The following is a 19,168-nucleotide window of genomic DNA, read 5'->3' on the forward strand; positions in this document are numbered from 1 at the left end:
AGTAGGAAAACTAGAGGTGGTACGATTTAACTGGTGGTACGATATAACCGACTCTCCCCTAATAAGCAAAAGCCAACGCGGCTAGTTAACACAATATGTGCGCCGTTATGAGCGTGGTGCAAATAACATAAATGTAAAATAATACACTAAAGTTTAATTTAACATTCAATATATTAATTTTGTACAAGTTACTTCATCGAAAAGCTACCGGTATAGTACATTACTATTAATAAAAGTATTAAAAAAATGTTAATAGTAAGAGATAAGTTATTTAAAAGGTGGAAAAGTAGTCCTAACGATATGAACCTAAGACTGCTATATAATAGATATAGGAATAGGGTCAACAAATGTATAAATAAAGCTAAAAATAAGTATAGGCAGGAAGAGTTAAAACACTGTAATAACAATCCTAGGAAAATATGGGAAAAAAATAATCTGTGGACAGGGACGGAAAAATTGAGCATAGATAGAATAATACAAAAATATTTAGCAAAAAATGATACCATCTTGAATATCTGTAATAAATTCTCGGAAACTTTCACTAAGGAAATATTGAATATAAGGCATAACTGTAATGTCAAGTTCTTAGATAGGTCAAAGTATATAAACAATAGTCAAGTATCATTAAGGTTTGTTAAGGCGCAATCTAACGATATAAAGAAAATTATTCATAATTTAAGTGAAAAAAAGTCGCCTGGATTAGATCAGATCAGAGTTCGGGATGTAAAATATTTAAGTGAAAAAATTAGTCCGGTGTTGGCAAAATTTATTAATCTGTGTGTAACAAAAGCTATGTACCCAGAGCTATTAAAAGCAGCAATAATAAGGCCTATATTTAAGCAAGGATCATATACTGATTATACAAACTATCGCCCTATTGCCATTTTATCAGTCATTAATAAAATACTAGAAAAATACTTGACAGCACAAATTAGTAGTTTTTTAGAAAAAAATAATATCATCGCACAGTCGCAACATGGGTTCCGTCGAGGGCGTAGCACGGCGACCGCGCTGGGTCGGTTTACTGACGAGGTCAACGAGGCTCTAGACCAGCGGAAGCAGGTGGTTGTGGTCTTTATTGATTTCAAAAAAGCTTTTGATACTTTGGGCCACAACCAGCTGCTTCAGGCAATGGAAGAGTGTGGAATCGCGGGTCCACTCCACGGGTGGCTTCGCGCATACCTCGAGGGTCGAACCTTGCGCACGGCCGTGGGAGGCGAGTGCGGCGCGCCTGCGCATGTCTCCTGCGGCGAGCCGACCGGCTCGGTAACCGGGCCAGTTGGGTACATAGTTCATGTTAACAGTATGTGTAATGTTGTCAAAAACTGTAGTGTTTACATGTATGCAGATGACACCTGTCTAATATACGCGGATAAGGACCTAGGCCTAATAGAAAATAGAGTACAGGAAGACTTAACTAATATTATTAAATGGTCACATGATAACGGTATTATTATTAATATTGCGAAAACAAAATGTATGTGCATACGGTCACCTTACTCTAGAGATAGGTACAGGCCGCCGTGCATTGTGGGGCACAGTTTCGACTGCCTCCACAGTGCGCGGCCGGCCAGGGTCGCATGCGGCTGTGTCGAGCTTCAGGTTGTGGAACAATACAAGTACTTGGGCTTGCTTGTAGACTATAAGTTCTCGTGGCAGCCACATGTTAATGGCTTATGCAATAAATTAAGAGCAGTACTTGTAAAGTTCCACCATCTGAAGTTCGTTTTAAATAGGGCCACTATGTATGCAGTGTACTATGCTCTAGTGGATTCACTATTGTCGTATGGGCTGTCAAGCTACGGTCGTACATTTAAAACGTATCTAGACAAGATAAAGGCATTGCAGATTAGATTCATGAAATTAATGGTTGACAAAAAAACTAAATTTAAATGTAAAAGTACTACCTATGAACAACTCTTCTTAGAATGTAAAATTTTAACAGTTCATGAAAAAGTCACGTTATTCTTAGCTATGGAACAAATGTATAATGATGAGTTTAAAATACCTATTGTCAATCAAAGGTTAATAAGAAACAGAGATAATAATAAATTGCTAGTACCTAGTTTTACTAATTATTTTGGCCAGAGATGTAGAAAATATTTAGACCCTATGATCTATAACGAGTTACCATCGGATTTGAAGACCAAAAGGATAACAAAACGAACATTTAAAAAGAAACTTAGCAATAATCTATTAAATAAAATAAAAGGTAAAATACAACCGCTATAAATTGTATACATGCACTGCATTTTTATACTGTATGATCAGATTGTAGCGTTAACCCCTTACTTCATGTCGTAAACAAAAGTATTATATCTGTTTAAAAATAAACTTTAGTAGCTATCAATAGAATTGAATATTATAACTGCCATATAGGGCTGCGCATGCGGTAAGAGGTTAAATAGATAAATATATAAGTAACATATAGACTACCTAGCTTGCATATTATAGGAGCTTCGTCTGCCAACAAACCACTCTGTGGTTTGGCAGAAGTATATTGTAAATATTTATAAGGCATGAAATGTGAATAAACGTTTATTTTTTTTTATTTTTTTATAGAGGACAGGAAACGAAGGGTTGCAGGCCAAGTAGATATAGACGGCCGATCGTAGCGAGGTCGCATAGGGATACGCGGCCGGCAACCCCGTTTCTTGCCGAGATTTGTATAGCGCTTTTCTCCAACTTGCAATGAAATAATAATATTTAAAAAATAGGATGCTGATGATGGTGATTGTTTCATGTCCTAATGTGATAGGTTATTCTGTGCGTCGGTTATTGAAGGGGAACGAAAATGTGATTGTTTTGGCGCTACAGCGCACGCCATTAGGTACGCTTTTTTTTCTTTTTTGTGTGTTTTTTATTATTACTTTGGGGTAGTTAAAAGGGGAACTAAAATTTGATTATTTTTACGCTACGACGCACGGTTTAGGAACCACACTATAAAGAGTTCTGCATGACTGAAAAAAAACTTTATCTCCTAAACCGTGCGTCGTAGCGCAAAAATTATCAAATTTTAGTTCCCCTTTTAACTACCCCAAAGTAATATTTAACAAACACAAAAAATACAAAAAAAAAAGAAAAAAAAGCATAATGCCAGAATTTTGCTTATAGGTTTTTTATGGTTGAATGCCAAGACGTGCCATAATTTGACGTTTAAAAACAAAAGAAGGATGTCTTACAGGCCTAGGTGTGTAAGGCTGTATGAAATTCCTTTACATATCATCTTCACTCATCGCGCCTGATATGTAGTATTTCCGGACCTAATTTGAAGTAAGTCATGTCAACATTTCATTACAAGTTTGAGAAAAAGCTATTTTTAAATTTAGTACACCTGCGTACTTGAACAATTACAAAACCATATCGACTTTCGAACTCATATGGAATATGAAAATATGACAAACTCTTTTGTAAATCACTCTTAACAGAACCAGATCCCGCATATGATCATACCGCATACTAATCCGATTGAAGTGATAAGGTATCCCAATCAAGACAATCGGGACGTACCTGTGATAAGCTATTCGTTTCAGCGGCAGCCGGGATGGTCCCAGCAGACGACGCGTTCGAAATCGGCGTGGAACAGCTGACCGTCGACCCGGATGCTGTGGAAAGGACAAGTAATGATTTAAATTATATAGGTGATCATTTTGGGATTCACTGAATTAACTTTGAGTATGCTTGCCAGGTATTCCGTAGGCGGCGTAAGCAATTAATGAATACAATAAATTGAAAAATTTGAATTCGAAAAGTTCTCCAGTATAATGGAATGGATGACGTAACTCATTCATTTGTTACTCACCTATTGGACCAGTGGAGCAACAGCAAAAAATCTTCAAACGAAGGTTTTTTTTTCTTACAATAACAAGCTTAGGCATTAGTAGGTAAGAGATAAGGTTTTATAAGGATTACTAACCGATAACCCATGATGCGCGTAAGCGGTCATACAACAGCTTTTTAGGGAATCCCTTGAACTGAATTAACAAAGTATGTTGTTGTGTTTACCGTGTGCCTCCGAGCACTGGCTGTTGAGCGAGGAGATGGACGTGAGCGAGGATTTGCGGCTGCCGAGGCGGCTGGCGGGCGGCGAGGAGCCCGCCTCCGCCCATCCGCTGTAACACGACTTAACGTCGCATATCACCTGGAATGGTAACACTCAATTAGCTCTTCTGCTGCAAGATCCAGGTCTACAGACTATTTCCATAGCTGTGCAACCTTGATTATGATTATATATATAAATCATAGAATCGACAACTCGGCATTTATACGCAATTTAAAGGGCAGTTGGCAGTGTATTTATTTGGTTATGATAAGAATTAATAATTTGTTGCTAAATTACATTGATATGTATTTTATGTATTGAAATTTCAACCACCGTATACTTTCTGGGATACAGAATATCCCTGTGGATAGTGTGTATACATTTCGCCGTAGAACAATTTCAAAGAAGTCAGCTACAAAAAATAACAAAATTAGTGTAAAGAATAGTCTTTAGACTAATATTGGTAGTTTTTTTAGCTATTCCTTCCTATTTCATTTTCCTATTCTATTTTTAATGATATATTGATACCCAAATTAACTTAGTCCAAATTTTCAGTTTAATCGGGAATCGAGAAGTAGATTTAAATTACAAAATTTTACAGCAGATATCTGGTCGGATAAAATTAGATAAAGCTTATAAAACAATACTCGCCTGTAAGCTTGCAGCGGGCAAGGTGCGCGGCTCCGTGGTGTGCCGCAAGAGTTGCTCGCTGCCTTCTTGCAGGTGCCCCACCTCCGCTAACATTGCCACTTCACTCTCCTAGAACAGTTACACTCTCTTTAGTTAGCACGAATGTGCAGAGGACGGGGTTACTAACCATCTCCGTTAAACAATGCATGATTTTTTTGGAAGATTTAAATCGTTTCTACTTTCCGTGAGATTCAAATGTTTCTAAATAAATGTGCTATCTATTGTACCCCAGTAACTTCCAAACAGCGAAAATAAATGTGGCGTGTGCACCAAGGGTAAAAACGACCCAAAACAAGAGCGAGTCGGACTCGCGCACGAAAAATTCCGTACCATTACGTAAAAAACGACAAAATAAATACGTTTGTTGTATGGGAGCCCACTTAAATATTTATGTTATTATGTTTTTAGTATTTGTTGACTTAGAGCTTGCAGTATCGGACGGTTTCCAAGTCCGGAACTGATTTTCGAAATTGGGTCCCAATTCCGGAATTAGGGTTCATCATGTTTTTATTCGGTTTTCAATAAAAAACAACAAAAAAGGTGAAATTCTGATACTACTAAGATGAAAATGAATGGTTAAATAATATTAGTTCATCAAATAATTACATGGGATATCCTAATTTTCAACTCGAAATTTACAGTGACGCATCCAACTCAGGTTGGGGTGCGGTTTGTGGGAAAAATAAGATTAATGGCACGTGGAAATCTTAGGAACGGGATTCTCATATTAATTATTTAGAATTACTGGCTGTCTACTCGGATTAAAGAGCTTTGCTAAAAATATTACTAATTGTGCAATTTTCTTGCGGGTTGATAACACAACCGCTATAAGTTATATAAATCGCATGGAGGGCATACAGTTTCCACACCTAAACGATTTGTCTCGTACAATTTGGCAATGGTGCGAGAAGAGAAATATATTGATCTTTGCATCATATATCAATACAAAAGAAAATATTGCGGATCCAGAGTCTTGCTGAAAGCTATATTGCCGAGTCTTAGCAGTAATTATTTGACGACAGGGCTATTTTTTCATATGTCTAAAGCCTTTGATTTTGTTTCTCACAACCTGTTACTATCAAAACTAGAGACACTTGGAATCCGAGGGCCTGCTCTACAGTGGATCTCATCATACTTAGAAAACAGGCAACAATGCGTAAAAATTAGTAAAATCAATAACAGTAACGAAATGGCTAGTTTTTCATCGGCATTCAGACACAATAAATTCGGAGTCCTACAGGGAAGCGTTTTGGGTCCCATCCTGTTCCTACTCTACATCAATGACATCACTGATATAACTAACCACAGATGTATATTGTTCGCTGACGACATTTCAATCATTGTAACATCCGATAGAAACATTTATACAATTGCAGATCATGAACGAGTTATAAATAATACGATTAATAAAGTAAAAAATTGGCTCTACTCTAACAATTTAATAATCAACTTGGACAAATCTAAATATATTCAATTATATAAATCAATAAATCCTAACTTAATTATTAACCTGAATATCTCAAGTATAAAACAAGTTAATCAAACCAAATTCCTGGGTATATTAATAGATGAGAATCTTGACTGGAAGCCGCAATTAGATAATATTGCAAAGCGGATTAATAAATATGTGTATGCTCTGAAAGAACTCCGTAAAGTCACTAATATAAAAACTGCAATTTCCTGCTATCATGCTTATGTAGAATCGGTACTACGCTACGGTTTAATTTTATGGGGTAATAGTACTGACCGAGAAAGAGCATTCATTGCACAAAAAAAGTGCATTCGAGCTATGCACGGAATGCGGTCAGACGAAACTTGCAAACCTCTATTTAAAAAACTAGGTTTACTACCACTTCCTTCTTTATACATTTACGAAGTGTGTATGTTTGTTCACAAATATAAACATATATTTAAGAAAGCCTGTGACAGTCATCCACGCGCCTGCCCAAACCCGGATAGGTTGATCCCCGATACACATCCAAGATTGGCAAAGCATAAAAAAAGCTGCTTGATTATGACTATAGAAATTTACAATAAATTGCCTGCTGACATGAAGGACATGAATATTGAAATGTTTAAAGTAAAATTATATCAATGGCTCAATAATAATAATTTCTATAGCATAAACGAATACCTTGATTTGAAATAATATATTATAAGTATTATAATTTATGTGAATAATTGTGTAAGACATTAACTTAATTGTAAATAATAATGGGCAAACACTTGTAATTTATTAACATTGTATATATTTTATTTTTAATTATTATAGCTTTAAGTTTTTGTGTATATTTGCATACCAGCTATGGTTAAACATAGAAACCTACCGCCTTTTGTAACACCTATGTTATGATCAGAGATCGGACAAATTTGCGTCATTGCTCGCAATAATGTGGACATGACTCAAAAATTAATCAAATATGTAATCATTTTATTAATTTCTTAATTGACTTAAATTTTAATTCCTAGTCAATAAATACAAAAGTTTGTTAAAGTATAGATTTATTAATGAAAATAATCATTATTTTTTCCAAATTTTCTGCAGTCAGTCTATTTCTTTTTACATCAAAAATATACTTAAGTGCTGAAAAAGTTTTATAGGAATTTTATTATTCCAGTATAATTCAGAGTTTATTTTCAGTTCTTTGTTTAGTTTATCCCGATTTTGAGGTTATCGCCCACAACTTAGAACAGAAAATAAACTCTGAATTATACTGGAATAATAATATTCCTATAAAACTACTTAAGTTTGCCCCATTACCATCAGTGGAGTGCGAGGGGAGTTTTTCAGCACTTAAGTATATTTTTGATGTAAAAAGAAATAGACTGACTGCAGAAAATTTGGAAAAAATACTGATTATTTTCTTTAATAAATCTATACTTTAACAAACTTTTGTATTTATTGACTAGGAATTAAAATTTAAGTTAAGTAAGAAATTAATTAAATGATTACATATTTGATTAATTTTTGAGTCATGTCCACATTATTGCGAGCAATGACGCAAAGGGTCTAGCAGGCTAAGCGAACAAGAAGTGCCCCCAACGACGGATTTTGTCGATATTTCTGGTAGTGTACTGTTAGGTCCTAAGGACCCTCCATGCTTAACATCAGACCTCGATTCTCTTTTGTTTGCGAGTTATTCAGGATAACGTAAAATAATTAGGGTATCATTGAAAGTGTCATATTTTATAAACGATTCAAGTTACGTGAACCAAACAAAATTATACTTGATAACGATAAAAAAAACTACAAAATGCATATTTTTTACCAACATCCTGTCCTTAAACTTCATTGCAAAAAATAAAAATATTTTTTTCCTTCCAATTTTTTTTTTACTTTTCGCGGAGGTACACCTTCAAAAAAAATATGCATGAGTAGCCACAAATTCCCACTACATACACATATAAAAATATTTGCACAAATGTTCGTGCTTCATGTCAAAAAAAAAAACGATTCTCCAATAAGTAGCCACTGGCATTATATATGTACAGATAGAAGTACCAGTGCAGTTTGAAGATTAGTGTGTAGGTATACAAACTCTTCTAATAAATCTATTTGGAGTGCATCAACGATGACGTGTCAGCTTTGATAACATCTGACACATAATATTATCTGCATTTGTTTTTTGCATTTTGTAGTGGAAAATGGAAAACATTAAGTGCAAGTCTTGTAAAAAAACATTAAAAAATATCCGTGGGAAACAAAAATGCATAGAAACAGAGCAAGAGGCTGATTTATATAGCAAATGCAGTAATATGTTAATTTGCATAAATGATTTATTGTGTGGTAAGTGTCGACTTTTAGTGTATAAACATAAAGCAGTAGGTTGCAGACGAAGAGCCAGCATCGCCAATTGTTGTGCATGTACTCGCAGAAGTTGATGCTACTGCTTTATGTTTATACACTAAAAGCCGACACTTACCACACAATAAATCATTTATGCAAATTAACATATTAGTGCATTTGCTATATAAATCAGCCTCTTGCTCTGTTTCTATGCATTTTTGTTTCCCACGGATATTTTTTAATGTTTTTTTACAAGACTTGCACTTAATGTTTTCCATTTTCCACTACAAAATGCAAAAAACAAATGCAGATAATATTATGTGTCAGATCACAAAGCTGACACGTCATCGTTGATGCACTCCAAATAGATTTATTAGAAGAGTTTGTATACCTACACACTAATCTTCAAACTGCACTGGTACTTCTATCTGTACATATAATGCCAGTGACTACTTATTTTTTGACATGAAGCACGAACATTTGTGCAAATATTTTTATATGTGTATGTAGTGGGAATTAGTGGCTACTCATGCATATTTTTTTTGGAGGTGTACCTCCGCGAAAAGTAAAAAAAAAATTGGAAGGAAAAAAATATTTTTATTTTTTGCAATGAAGTTTAAGGACAGGATGCTGGTAAAAAATATGCATTTTGTAGTTTTTTTTTTATTGTTATCAAATATAATTTTGTTTGGTTCACGTAACTTGAATCGTTTATAAAATATGACACTTTCAATGATACCCTAATTATTTTACGTTATCCTGAATAACTCGCAAACAAAAGAGAATCGAGGTCTGATGTTAAGCATGGAGGGTCCTTAGGACCTAACAGTACACTACTAGAAATATCGACAAAATCCGTCGTTGGGGGCACTTCTTGTTCGCTTAGCCTGCTAGACCCTTTGTCCGATCTCTGGTAATGATGCGTGCATGATATGTATGGTAATGTTTAAAGCAAATAAAATATTCTTATTCTTCTTATTCTAGAAAAATAGTTAACCCTGATACCGAATGGGAACTTTCGGACACAGCGTTTGAATCTATAGCACACCGGTTTGGTAAACCAACAATAGACTTATTTGCTTCTCGTTCCAATGCCAAAATTTTGTGTCATGGAAATCCGACCCAGATGCGATAGCGGTCGACGCATTTACAATTAACTGGAGTAAAAAATATTTTTACACCTTTCCCCCTTTTTCGTTAATTTTAAAATGCCTTAGAAAGATCATAGACGATCAAGCAAATTGAATATTAGTGTTTTCTTTTTGGCAACCGTGGTTCCCCTTATTGCAGAGCCTTCTTAGTTCGGAGATAATGTTTCTCAACCCGAATAAAAACTTACTTCATTCCCATTACAAGGACTGCCATAACACAAAGGGCTTACCCTGGGGGTTGCGAAGGTCTGCAACAGTCCTTCAGTCGAAGAGGCTCCCCACTAGAGGCTATAACACTGATGTTGGCATCACTCTCCGGCAAAACAATACAATAATACGAAGTTACATATAAGCTCTGGTGGCAATTTTGCACCATTAATTCTATTGAAATTTTCTATCTAATTTATACTATCTATAGACATATTTTATTTTTAATAGGTATTTGTTTCGTTAATCCATGCTATGTTCGTTTGAACGCCCAGTTTTGGGCAAAGGCCTCCTCCATATCACGCCATTTGTGTCGGTTTCTAGCTGTTCTTTGCCATGTTTTGCCTGCCAGTTTTATTATGTCGTCTTTCCAGCGCGTCTTCTGCTGGCCACTGCTTCTTGTGCTTTTCTTTCTTGCGTCTTTTGGATACCATTGTATGATGCGTTCGCTCCAACGTCCATCGTTTGCTCTCTTTCTCAAATGAGGTAGTTATGTTTTTTATATATGTTATTAGTGATGAAATACAAGGGTTGATTGAAAAATTCGCGGCCTGGCTAATTAAAAAAAAAACTTTTTTCTTTTTTCTGCCGCCATTTTGAACTGTCATTATTCAACTGTCTTCCCGCGAAATTTCAATTGGCGTCTATATTTAAAACCAATTTTACGGCATATTTAAAGTTACGTGTCGGTAGATATCGTGAAAATGGAGAAATTAGAGCAGCGTGTTGTGATTAAATACCTGCATAAAAAGGATTGACACCGAAGCAAATTTATGATGATATGCAAAGTACATTAGGGCAATCCTGTCCATCATATACGATGGTGAAAAAATGGGCAGCTGAATTCAAGCGTGGACGAGATAGTATCGCAGATGACTCTCGTCCCGGGAGGCCAACAACGGTGACTAACACGGACAATGTGGCAATTATATGCGAAATGATAATGAAAGACCGGTGATTAAAGGTGCGGGAAATAGCTGACATCGTAGGCATCTCTTATGAAAGAACTCAAAATATTATAGTCAACGGATTAGGTTTTTCCAAGGTGTCGGCGAGATGGGTCCCGAGGCTTCTTTCAGTGGAACAAAAAATCGCTCGCCGTACTAATTCACGTGAATGTCTAGACCTGTATGAAGCCGATACTCAAGACTTTTTGGACAGATTTGTAACTATGGACGAGACGTGGGTCCACCACTATACACCAGAGACCAAACAGCTATCGAAGCAGTGGGTTCGTCCTGGATCTCCGTCTCCCAAAAAAGCCAAAGCAATTTTTTCGGCCAATAAAGTCATGGCATCTGTTTTCTGGGATGCAAAGGGAATAATAATGGTTGACTATCTCCAGAGAGGTAAAACTATAAATTCCGACTATTATTGCGAGTTATTACGCAGATTACGCGAGGCTCTGAAGATAAAAAGACCTGGAATGTTGACAAAGAAAGTTATCTTCCACCAGGACAATGCACGTGTTCACACGTCACTAAAATCGATGGCGGAGATTGCCAAATGTGGTTTTGAATTATTGCCCCACCCACCCTATTCACCCAATTTAGCACCATCGGACTTTCATCTGTTCCCCAATTTAAAAAAAAAACATATGGGTGGTATGAAATTTTCAAGCAACGCCGAGGTCCAAGCTGAGGTGGATGCCTATTTTGAAGGTCTCGAGGAAAGCTTCTTCAAAAGTGGTGTAGTGGCTCCGGAATCCAGATGACAGGGACTATGTAGAAAAATAAAAATAAATTAAAAAACCTCTGTTTTGTTTTTAATATTCAGGCCGCGAATTTTTCAATCCACCCTCGTAGTAATGACAAATCCAAGTTTTCGACCTCGAACGCCCTTCGGAATATTGTGTGTATAATATACAGTAGTCGGTACAGTGAGGGAACTTGTTATAACTCGCATCTCTTGTATATCTTTGATGGACCACGCTTGTCCTTTGAATCCACAGCACTTCTTTTGCACCCAGCGTATGTGGTAGCATTTCTTCGTCAACCTGATCAGGCAGGTCGAAATCGTCATCTGATGGTGGATCATCAATAAATGGTTTTTCAATGTCGGCACACATCTCCGTCTGGTATATTCTCGCAGGATTGACCATTGCTGTAGTTGCAAACAGCTGAGCATTTGAGTCCTGCTTCCCTGCAACCACAACTGCTAGTACAACCTTTTTTGCAGTTACAGTTAGTTAAAAAATTTGCAAACCTTTGAGAAACCGTAGAAACTATTTGGCTCATTAAAACTATTAAGATTATATTGTCAATTAATTGCAAATTTCATCTTCCTGAAAGTGTGCATAGTGACTTTTGCCGTAACTCCGGTTCTCGGTGGTTTTTTTTTGGATGGATTTTTATGTAGTTTACAATAATCCCAAGGGCTTTCGAGGTCGAAAACTTGGATTTATTATTACCATTTCATCACTACCATCATATGAAATAAACAGAACTACCTCATTTGATGTTAGGTAAAATGTACCAATTCCATGGAATGTTATACCCGCAACAGAAATACAACATCTGTGAAAATTTAAACTGTCTAGCTATCACGGTTCATGAGATACAGCCTGGTGACAGACAGATTGACGGACAGTGGAGTCTTAGTAAATATGCTCCCTCTTTTACCCTTGGGGTACGGAACCCTAAAAGTCAAGAAAAATAAGTAGTTCTTTACTTACAATTACGCCGTAAAACATGCGTTTAAGTTTATAGTTGTCATACTTTTTTTTTGTTAGAACCAACATAAGGAATCTAATAAAAGTGTTTAATATATAAATACATTAGAGCAATAAAAGTAAGTTAGTTTTACGTTTTTAAACTCGAATATCTATAAATACGATGGCCCAGTGGAAGATTTCAAAAACATAACGAGTGCAGCCATTACCTACTTGGAGAAATGTAGATTTAGATTATAAATTAATCGTTATTCAATATACAGTGTAGTAGTAATTGCCATACGATAAATAAATAAAATAAAAATCTATAAAAACGGTCACCCATCCAAGTACTGACCCCGCCCGACGTTACTTAACTTCGGTGATTGGATGAAAACCTCGAGATTGGAAAGAAATATTTATTTTATTCTGTTTTTAGTATTTGTTGTTGTAGCGGCAACAGAAATACATAATCTGTAGAAATTTCAACTGGCTAACTATCACGGTTCATGAGATACAGCCCGGTGACAGGCGGCCGGACGGACGGACGGACGGACAGCGGAGTCTCAGTAATAGGGTCCCGTTTGACCCTTTGGGTACGGAACCCTAAAAAAAACACATTACACATTTTCGCATGAATTTTGTGTTGTTGAATACACATTATAAAATAATATCTGGGAGACCCAGCTTTGCTTGGAAAACATATTGAAACTCAAAAATGCGCGTTTTCCCAGAGATAAGACCTAGCTAGATCAATTTTTCGCCCCCGAAAACCCTCATATAGCAAATTTCATCGAAATCTTAGAGCCGTTTCCGAGAACCCCCATATATATATATACAAGAATTGCTCGTTTAAATGTATAAGATATTTCATCATACGTTATTAACTAGTTAGGCAGAATAGTCTCTCACTCTCTATCTCTGGCAACCAGATAACTATCAGCGTAACTACTTATTAGTTATGGATCGGTTCCACTCACCACGACGGGGTTGAGCAGTGCCACGAAGTGGCAGAAGCGGCTGCGCTCTTCGACAAGCGCCGCCTTTACCGCTTTCTCCTCCATCTCCTCCAGCTGCTGTTTGCGCTCCGCAACATCCTGAAATTGACACCAAGAAGGCGAGTTTAACAGACATCAAGTAAAGCAAGAGTGCGAGTAGGTACTTACTTATTTTTATTTTATATATGTTGTGCTTACATTTTAAGTCTTCTAAAGAATTGTTTGTTGTCAGGTTGCCTGAATAAACACTTACTTTCCTGCAGTTTACATAAGTGATGAAGTTACCTGGTTTGGATTGTCTTGTAGAGCTTGGTGCGCGAAGTTTATATTCGCACGCGTAAGTGTATGACGTGGTGTATCTGCACCTTGACGTGCTTGGACGCGAGTATATAAGTATAAATGATCTCAGATGATTTTTTGGGGGCACGGGCCCTAATCTGTTAAACATTATTGTTTATTTTAAGAACACTTCTCAGCACGTGCCAAAGCAACCATGACGTTTAAAAAGCAAATATCGCGATAGTATGAAGTTTCATATTTATGTGACATATGTATGTGAGATAACGAAACGTGTTATCTCCGAATGGCCTGTTTCATGAATTTGAACCATATAAATAGGATAATAAATTGGCTTTCTAAACAGGTTTGTTCCCGTTTCTTATATCGGGATTATTAGCCCGCATTAGTGTTATCATAGCATAAAGGAAACAATACCTTTTCTTTAATAGATTAGGGACCGAGCCCAAAAAATATATCTGAGGTAATTCATACTATACCTACTTAGGAAAAACTATGACCACTTTAAAATAGAATTACTTTTTAGGCCCTAAGTTCATAACATCAAGTCGGAAAATGTACCTGCATACAAACATCTGCTCTCCGCTTGGCATCAGGAGGCGCGCGACGTGCCTTGCGTGCGTGCCGTTGCGCGTCGTGTACTCTCCGGCGCAGCTCAGCGCGCGCACGCTTACATTCGCGCGCGTGCTCACGCCCGAGCGCGCCGGTCGCGCATCCCCGTCGCCATTCCTCTGCGCGTGATGTTAACGGAACTATTAACGCGTCCGTTAGAGCACTGTAAAGATTTTTCATATAAGTCTATTAAAAGGACTTGTGCTGTGACAGATAAACAACAAACTTTCTAGATTGATTAATGAAAATTAAACTTGTATCGTAAATAACATTAGCTACTTACGATATAAGTGCGGAAAGCAGAAAATTCGCAACTAGTGGTAATAAATTGAAACAATGCCAAAGGGAGTTACCTATTCGCACGTGTATTGTACAACGTTTTACAGTACATGTGGCCCTTTAAGGGCGAGCCACAGCGCTTACGTGCGCAGCACATGTACGTCGGCGTAAGCATCGCCACGCAGGTGCACGCTGCAGCTCTGTCGTGCGTGCGTGCTGCGTGTACATCCGCCGATTTAAATTTGCGTATTATTTCCTAATCTCTAAACGACTACCAATGTTCGACAGCAGTTTATTGGACGTAGAAGCACTCCTCTTTTAACAAAAAAATCTCCTGCGACACTACTTTCATGTTACAAAAGGTGCATGCTGTTTGAACAATTTTCTCAAAATTATACACGGCGAAATGATGCGAATGATATCAAATGAACTGACTTCGAGTCAAAAGTTGCCCGAAAATAAATAAGCAAGGAGTCAAAACTTGAAAGGCACTGCATTAATGCCTTTGCATTATACTAATGCAAGGTCACCTATCTAATGTCGCTATTGCATTTAGAGAAAAAAATTGTCTCATATTTGAATGTAGATAATTGAGAGTACATAATATTATTCATTGGACAAAAGTTCACAATACATAAACTAACCTTGTATTCCAATAGTACCTAAAATCGATTTGTTCCCACAGTACATTTTTATAATAGTAGTAGGTACGTATTTTTTTGGAATCTTTGTGCTTTATGTTGTAAATACATTCGTATCGGCGAACAAGATCAGTTACTTTTATCACTGAATCCATATTAAAAACCAGCACGCGCATTGCCTGAGTTGTACGTAAATACTAGAGAGCTGCGCGTGTACACGCACATCACCTACCGTGAAACGGGGTAAATAGATCCTCCAATCTTCACTTTCAACTGGAATTTTAACCTTCTTTCGTAAGTCATAGGGTACTTTATAGTACTACATAATAATAATATAATAATATGTACTCGTCGATATCGCCATCCCCCATGATGAGAATCTCGTGAAAGCTGAGAAGGACAAGTCCAGTAAGTAACTAGATTTGGCTCACGAGATAACCGCCATGTGGGATGTTGATTCGACGATCATTGTCCCGATAGTCGTTTCAGCGAACGGTCTCATAGCGAAGAGTCTCGACCAACACCTTGAGAGACTCTTGCTAGGTGGTTGGATCAAGGGTCAGATGCAGAGGGCGGTGATCTTGGACACGACGCGGATAGTCCGGGGCGGTTCCTCTCTCTGCGGCCCTGACCACCGGCAGCTTGGGCCCTGCCCCGCTGCTGGCGGCACCCTAGGTTAGGTTTTTTTCTAATGTGTTTACCTATATGTATTTTGTATTATTTTTGTATGATTTGTTGAATTTTACTTTTATATTCATATTATAAAATGCCTAATCTAAGGCACAAGATAAATAAAGAGAATAATAATATATATATGTATTGAGGCGTAGGGATGTGACGACCCCATCGCCCGCTGGTTTTACCAGTGCAATCAGTCAACGCAGGGCAGCTTGTGGCGAGCTGTTGGGGAGTAGCGACCTCACGTACCTGAGTGTCTTGGGGAGTACTGTTACCGGATTGACAGGATTCTCTGCATCTGGCTTGCCTTAGCCGGCCGGCCAGGGTGGAGTCGTTAGAGCTTTAAACTCCAAGGGTGGAAGTGAAAAATTGTATAAGACGCGAGTTGGCACAGTGGCTGCTCGCAGCCATTGGGTAGAAAGCGGCATACATCTCTCAACACCCCTGAGCCGCTCACACCGGTGCTGCCCTTAAGCCATCCTAGATGTCGCTTTTTGTGGGGGCCCATCTTGTGAGGGCGAGTCACCGTCTGCCGGCAATAAAATAGAATACTGTTTTATTAGGCAGACGTCCGGTTTTTTATCCCATAGCCCAGTATTTAGTCCATCGCTTTCACCCAATAGCCCAGTTCATGTTAAAGTCATCAACTCGCAAATAGTCCTTACACCCTGGCGGGTGCTGCATCTGCGTGCGTCCCATGACACGGGCAAGGGCAGCATCCGCTCGGTTTACCCCTTACATTTCATTAAAGTGTCAAAAAGGCTTCTACGTGTTGGTTTCGGCTCCGCGCACGCCTCCCAAAGGTCCGGAACACCATTGTTCCGTGATAGGAAAGACATATAATAATCTTGTAGATACTTAGTAGCCTAAGATTCCCAACTTATTGCCAACTTATTGCCATTGCCATTAACCTAAACCTAGAGTGCTATTATGTTTTTTCTAACTGTAGTGCTGTGGATTATTTTTTACATGAGAAAAATTAAAAACAATGTTTCATCTCATACAAAAAACACTACTTCGTCAGATTTTAGGGGACAAAAAACAAGACAACGAAAATAATTTTGACCTAGTTATTCGTTTGTGCGGAGTCGCAGTTCCAATCTAAACTAACCCTATGTCATGCAACTAATTATGCCACACAAATAATGATGTGATATCACTTGTTAGAACAAATAATATGCTTTAGAGTATGTAATAATTATAGCAATGTATATTAGACGATAATTATATTTCGTCACTTAATTTTTCAGATATAATTTTATATTATATCTGAAATATACATAATACTATGTATATAGTTTCCCTATTGTACAGGTAGCATCGCAGACATTTCAAGAGTAACTATTTTGATTAAAACTGTCAAAACACCCTTTACCCACTTCTGCGTACACCGGTGCGGCAGCCACTCCGCTCTTCATTCTTTATTTGTGCGTGGAAGCGTCCACACGCCACCACCTACAACCTACAACACCAGAACACCACCTACTACCCTACTACAATGATAAGGCATGCGGCGTCAGTCATCTATATATGTATACCTATTTACTAGCCTCCGGTCATGTTAAGTACGTATGAAATCATTAAAATGTGTTAGGTAAATATGGTATCTCATTTATGTCATGCGGTAAACTGGAACTATCGTCATTGCCCCAACAACGGAATCTAAGTAAAATGAATGTTATAATAAGAATTAAGTAAGATCAACGTTCAAACTAGCTGCAAAGACGCTAGAATTATTGTATGAAAAATTGCCTCATCTGTATCCACCTATCGAGATGCTCATATTACTCACTTCGGCTTGCTTTAGAAAAAAAAAATTAAATGAAAAATATAAACGTAGGCAGGTGCCTACGTTACTACTAGTTGTAGGTAAGGTGTTTAGGTTTAGGTAAACCTAAACACCATACCTACAACTAAAAAGTTATAAATTTAATTTGGCAATAATGTGCGTAGACACTGCACCTACTTAATCTTTCTGGTTTAACCCATTGGTTGACTGATAGAGAATGCCTTAAGGCATGAAGTTCGCCATTTGTACCTTCATGTATTGTGCAATTAATATTAAAGTACCTGGGCGACTGAGCTTTGCTCGGTTATAACTATTTATTGTAATACGGTGGTGTATAGGTGATAATCTTAACTACATTTTTTTACTAAATTAAACTTGTCTAAAACAATAAAAAATAAAAAAATAAATATAAACTTGGACATATAAAAAAAAAGTTGGTGATTAACTTTTTTTTGGGCGAGATTCGAACCCGTAATACTCGTTTACCCCCAAAAACCCCCATACCAAATTTCAGCGAAATCGTTAGAGCCGTTTCCGAGATCACAGAAATATATATATATATATATTATACAAGAATTGTTCGTTTAAAGGTATAAGATAAATAGTACCTAATATTGTACCAAAGTAGAAATATACGTGGTGCTGAAGTCAAACTTAAGCAGCTTTGTGATAAGTTGAAAAATGCAACATATCTTTGACGTCGACTGGATTTACTTAAAGAATGTTGACATATTATATTTTATACCTGATAAATGTTTTCATTCTGGTCTCGATGGCTCTGTGGCGAAGGCAAACCCTCGTGAGCGCTGTTCCGATCTCTTTCGTTGCTCCTGTAACACAAATGAAAACAAAAATCACTAAACACCTGCTGACCAAATATAAAAAAACCCGGCCAAATACATGTCGGGCCATGCTCATTGAAGGGTTCCGGATGGGTAACTCATCCGTCAAAATACTTTTAGCAAAAACTCAAAAACGGCTAAACCGATCAGGGTTGCTTTTTTTTCTTGCTTTATATCTATTAAGCTCTACTTTCACAATTTTTTTGGACCTATAGTTCAGAACTTAGAGGAAATAGAGAGGGGAAACACATTATTTTCTTTCAGAGCAATTATTTCCGAAAATATTACGTTTATCAAAAAATGGTTCGTGAAGATCCTTATTAGTTTTGAAAGACTCAGCAAGCTTTGTTGCCTATACACGGTACTCGACTGAAAAGCTCTCTATTATACCATGATTGTATGAAATACTATTTTCATAGAGTCTGACCTATTTGAATTGTTCACTACTATTAATAATCGCCCTTGCTAAAATGTGAGCACACAAAAGTATTCCAACAGAAGGCAT

At 37.2% G+C, this 19,168-nt stretch overlaps 1 protein-coding gene across 4 annotated transcripts in view; it reads right to left on the reverse strand.

The window, feature by feature from the left end:
* LOC133516185 (protein MTSS 1) overlaps positions 1-19,168 on the reverse strand; it is a 293,191-nt gene that overhangs the window by 78,218 nt on the left and 195,805 nt on the right. For all 4 annotated transcript variants that reach the window (XM_061848970.1, XM_061848971.1, XM_061848972.1 and 1 more), the window contains exons 4-9: positions 18,567-18,651; positions 14,384-14,597; positions 13,508-13,624; positions 4,694-4,801; positions 4,006-4,141; positions 3,511-3,605 (exon numbers count right to left, since the gene is read on the reverse strand). In XM_061848970.1, the coding sequence (XP_061704954.1) occupies positions 3,511-3,605; positions 4,006-4,141; positions 4,694-4,801; positions 13,508-13,624; positions 14,384-14,597; positions 18,567-18,651 (755 nt within the window). The remainder of the gene's footprint in view (positions 1-3,510; positions 3,606-4,005; positions 4,142-4,693; positions 4,802-13,507; positions 13,625-14,383; positions 14,598-18,566; positions 18,652-19,168) is intronic.

The sequence above is a fragment of the Cydia pomonella genome, chromosome 3 (assembly GCF_033807575.1).
Source record: "Cydia pomonella isolate Wapato2018A chromosome 3, ilCydPomo1, whole genome shotgun sequence".
In the NCBI taxonomy this organism is placed as follows: Eukaryota; Metazoa; Arthropoda; class Insecta; order Lepidoptera; family Tortricidae; genus Cydia; species Cydia pomonella.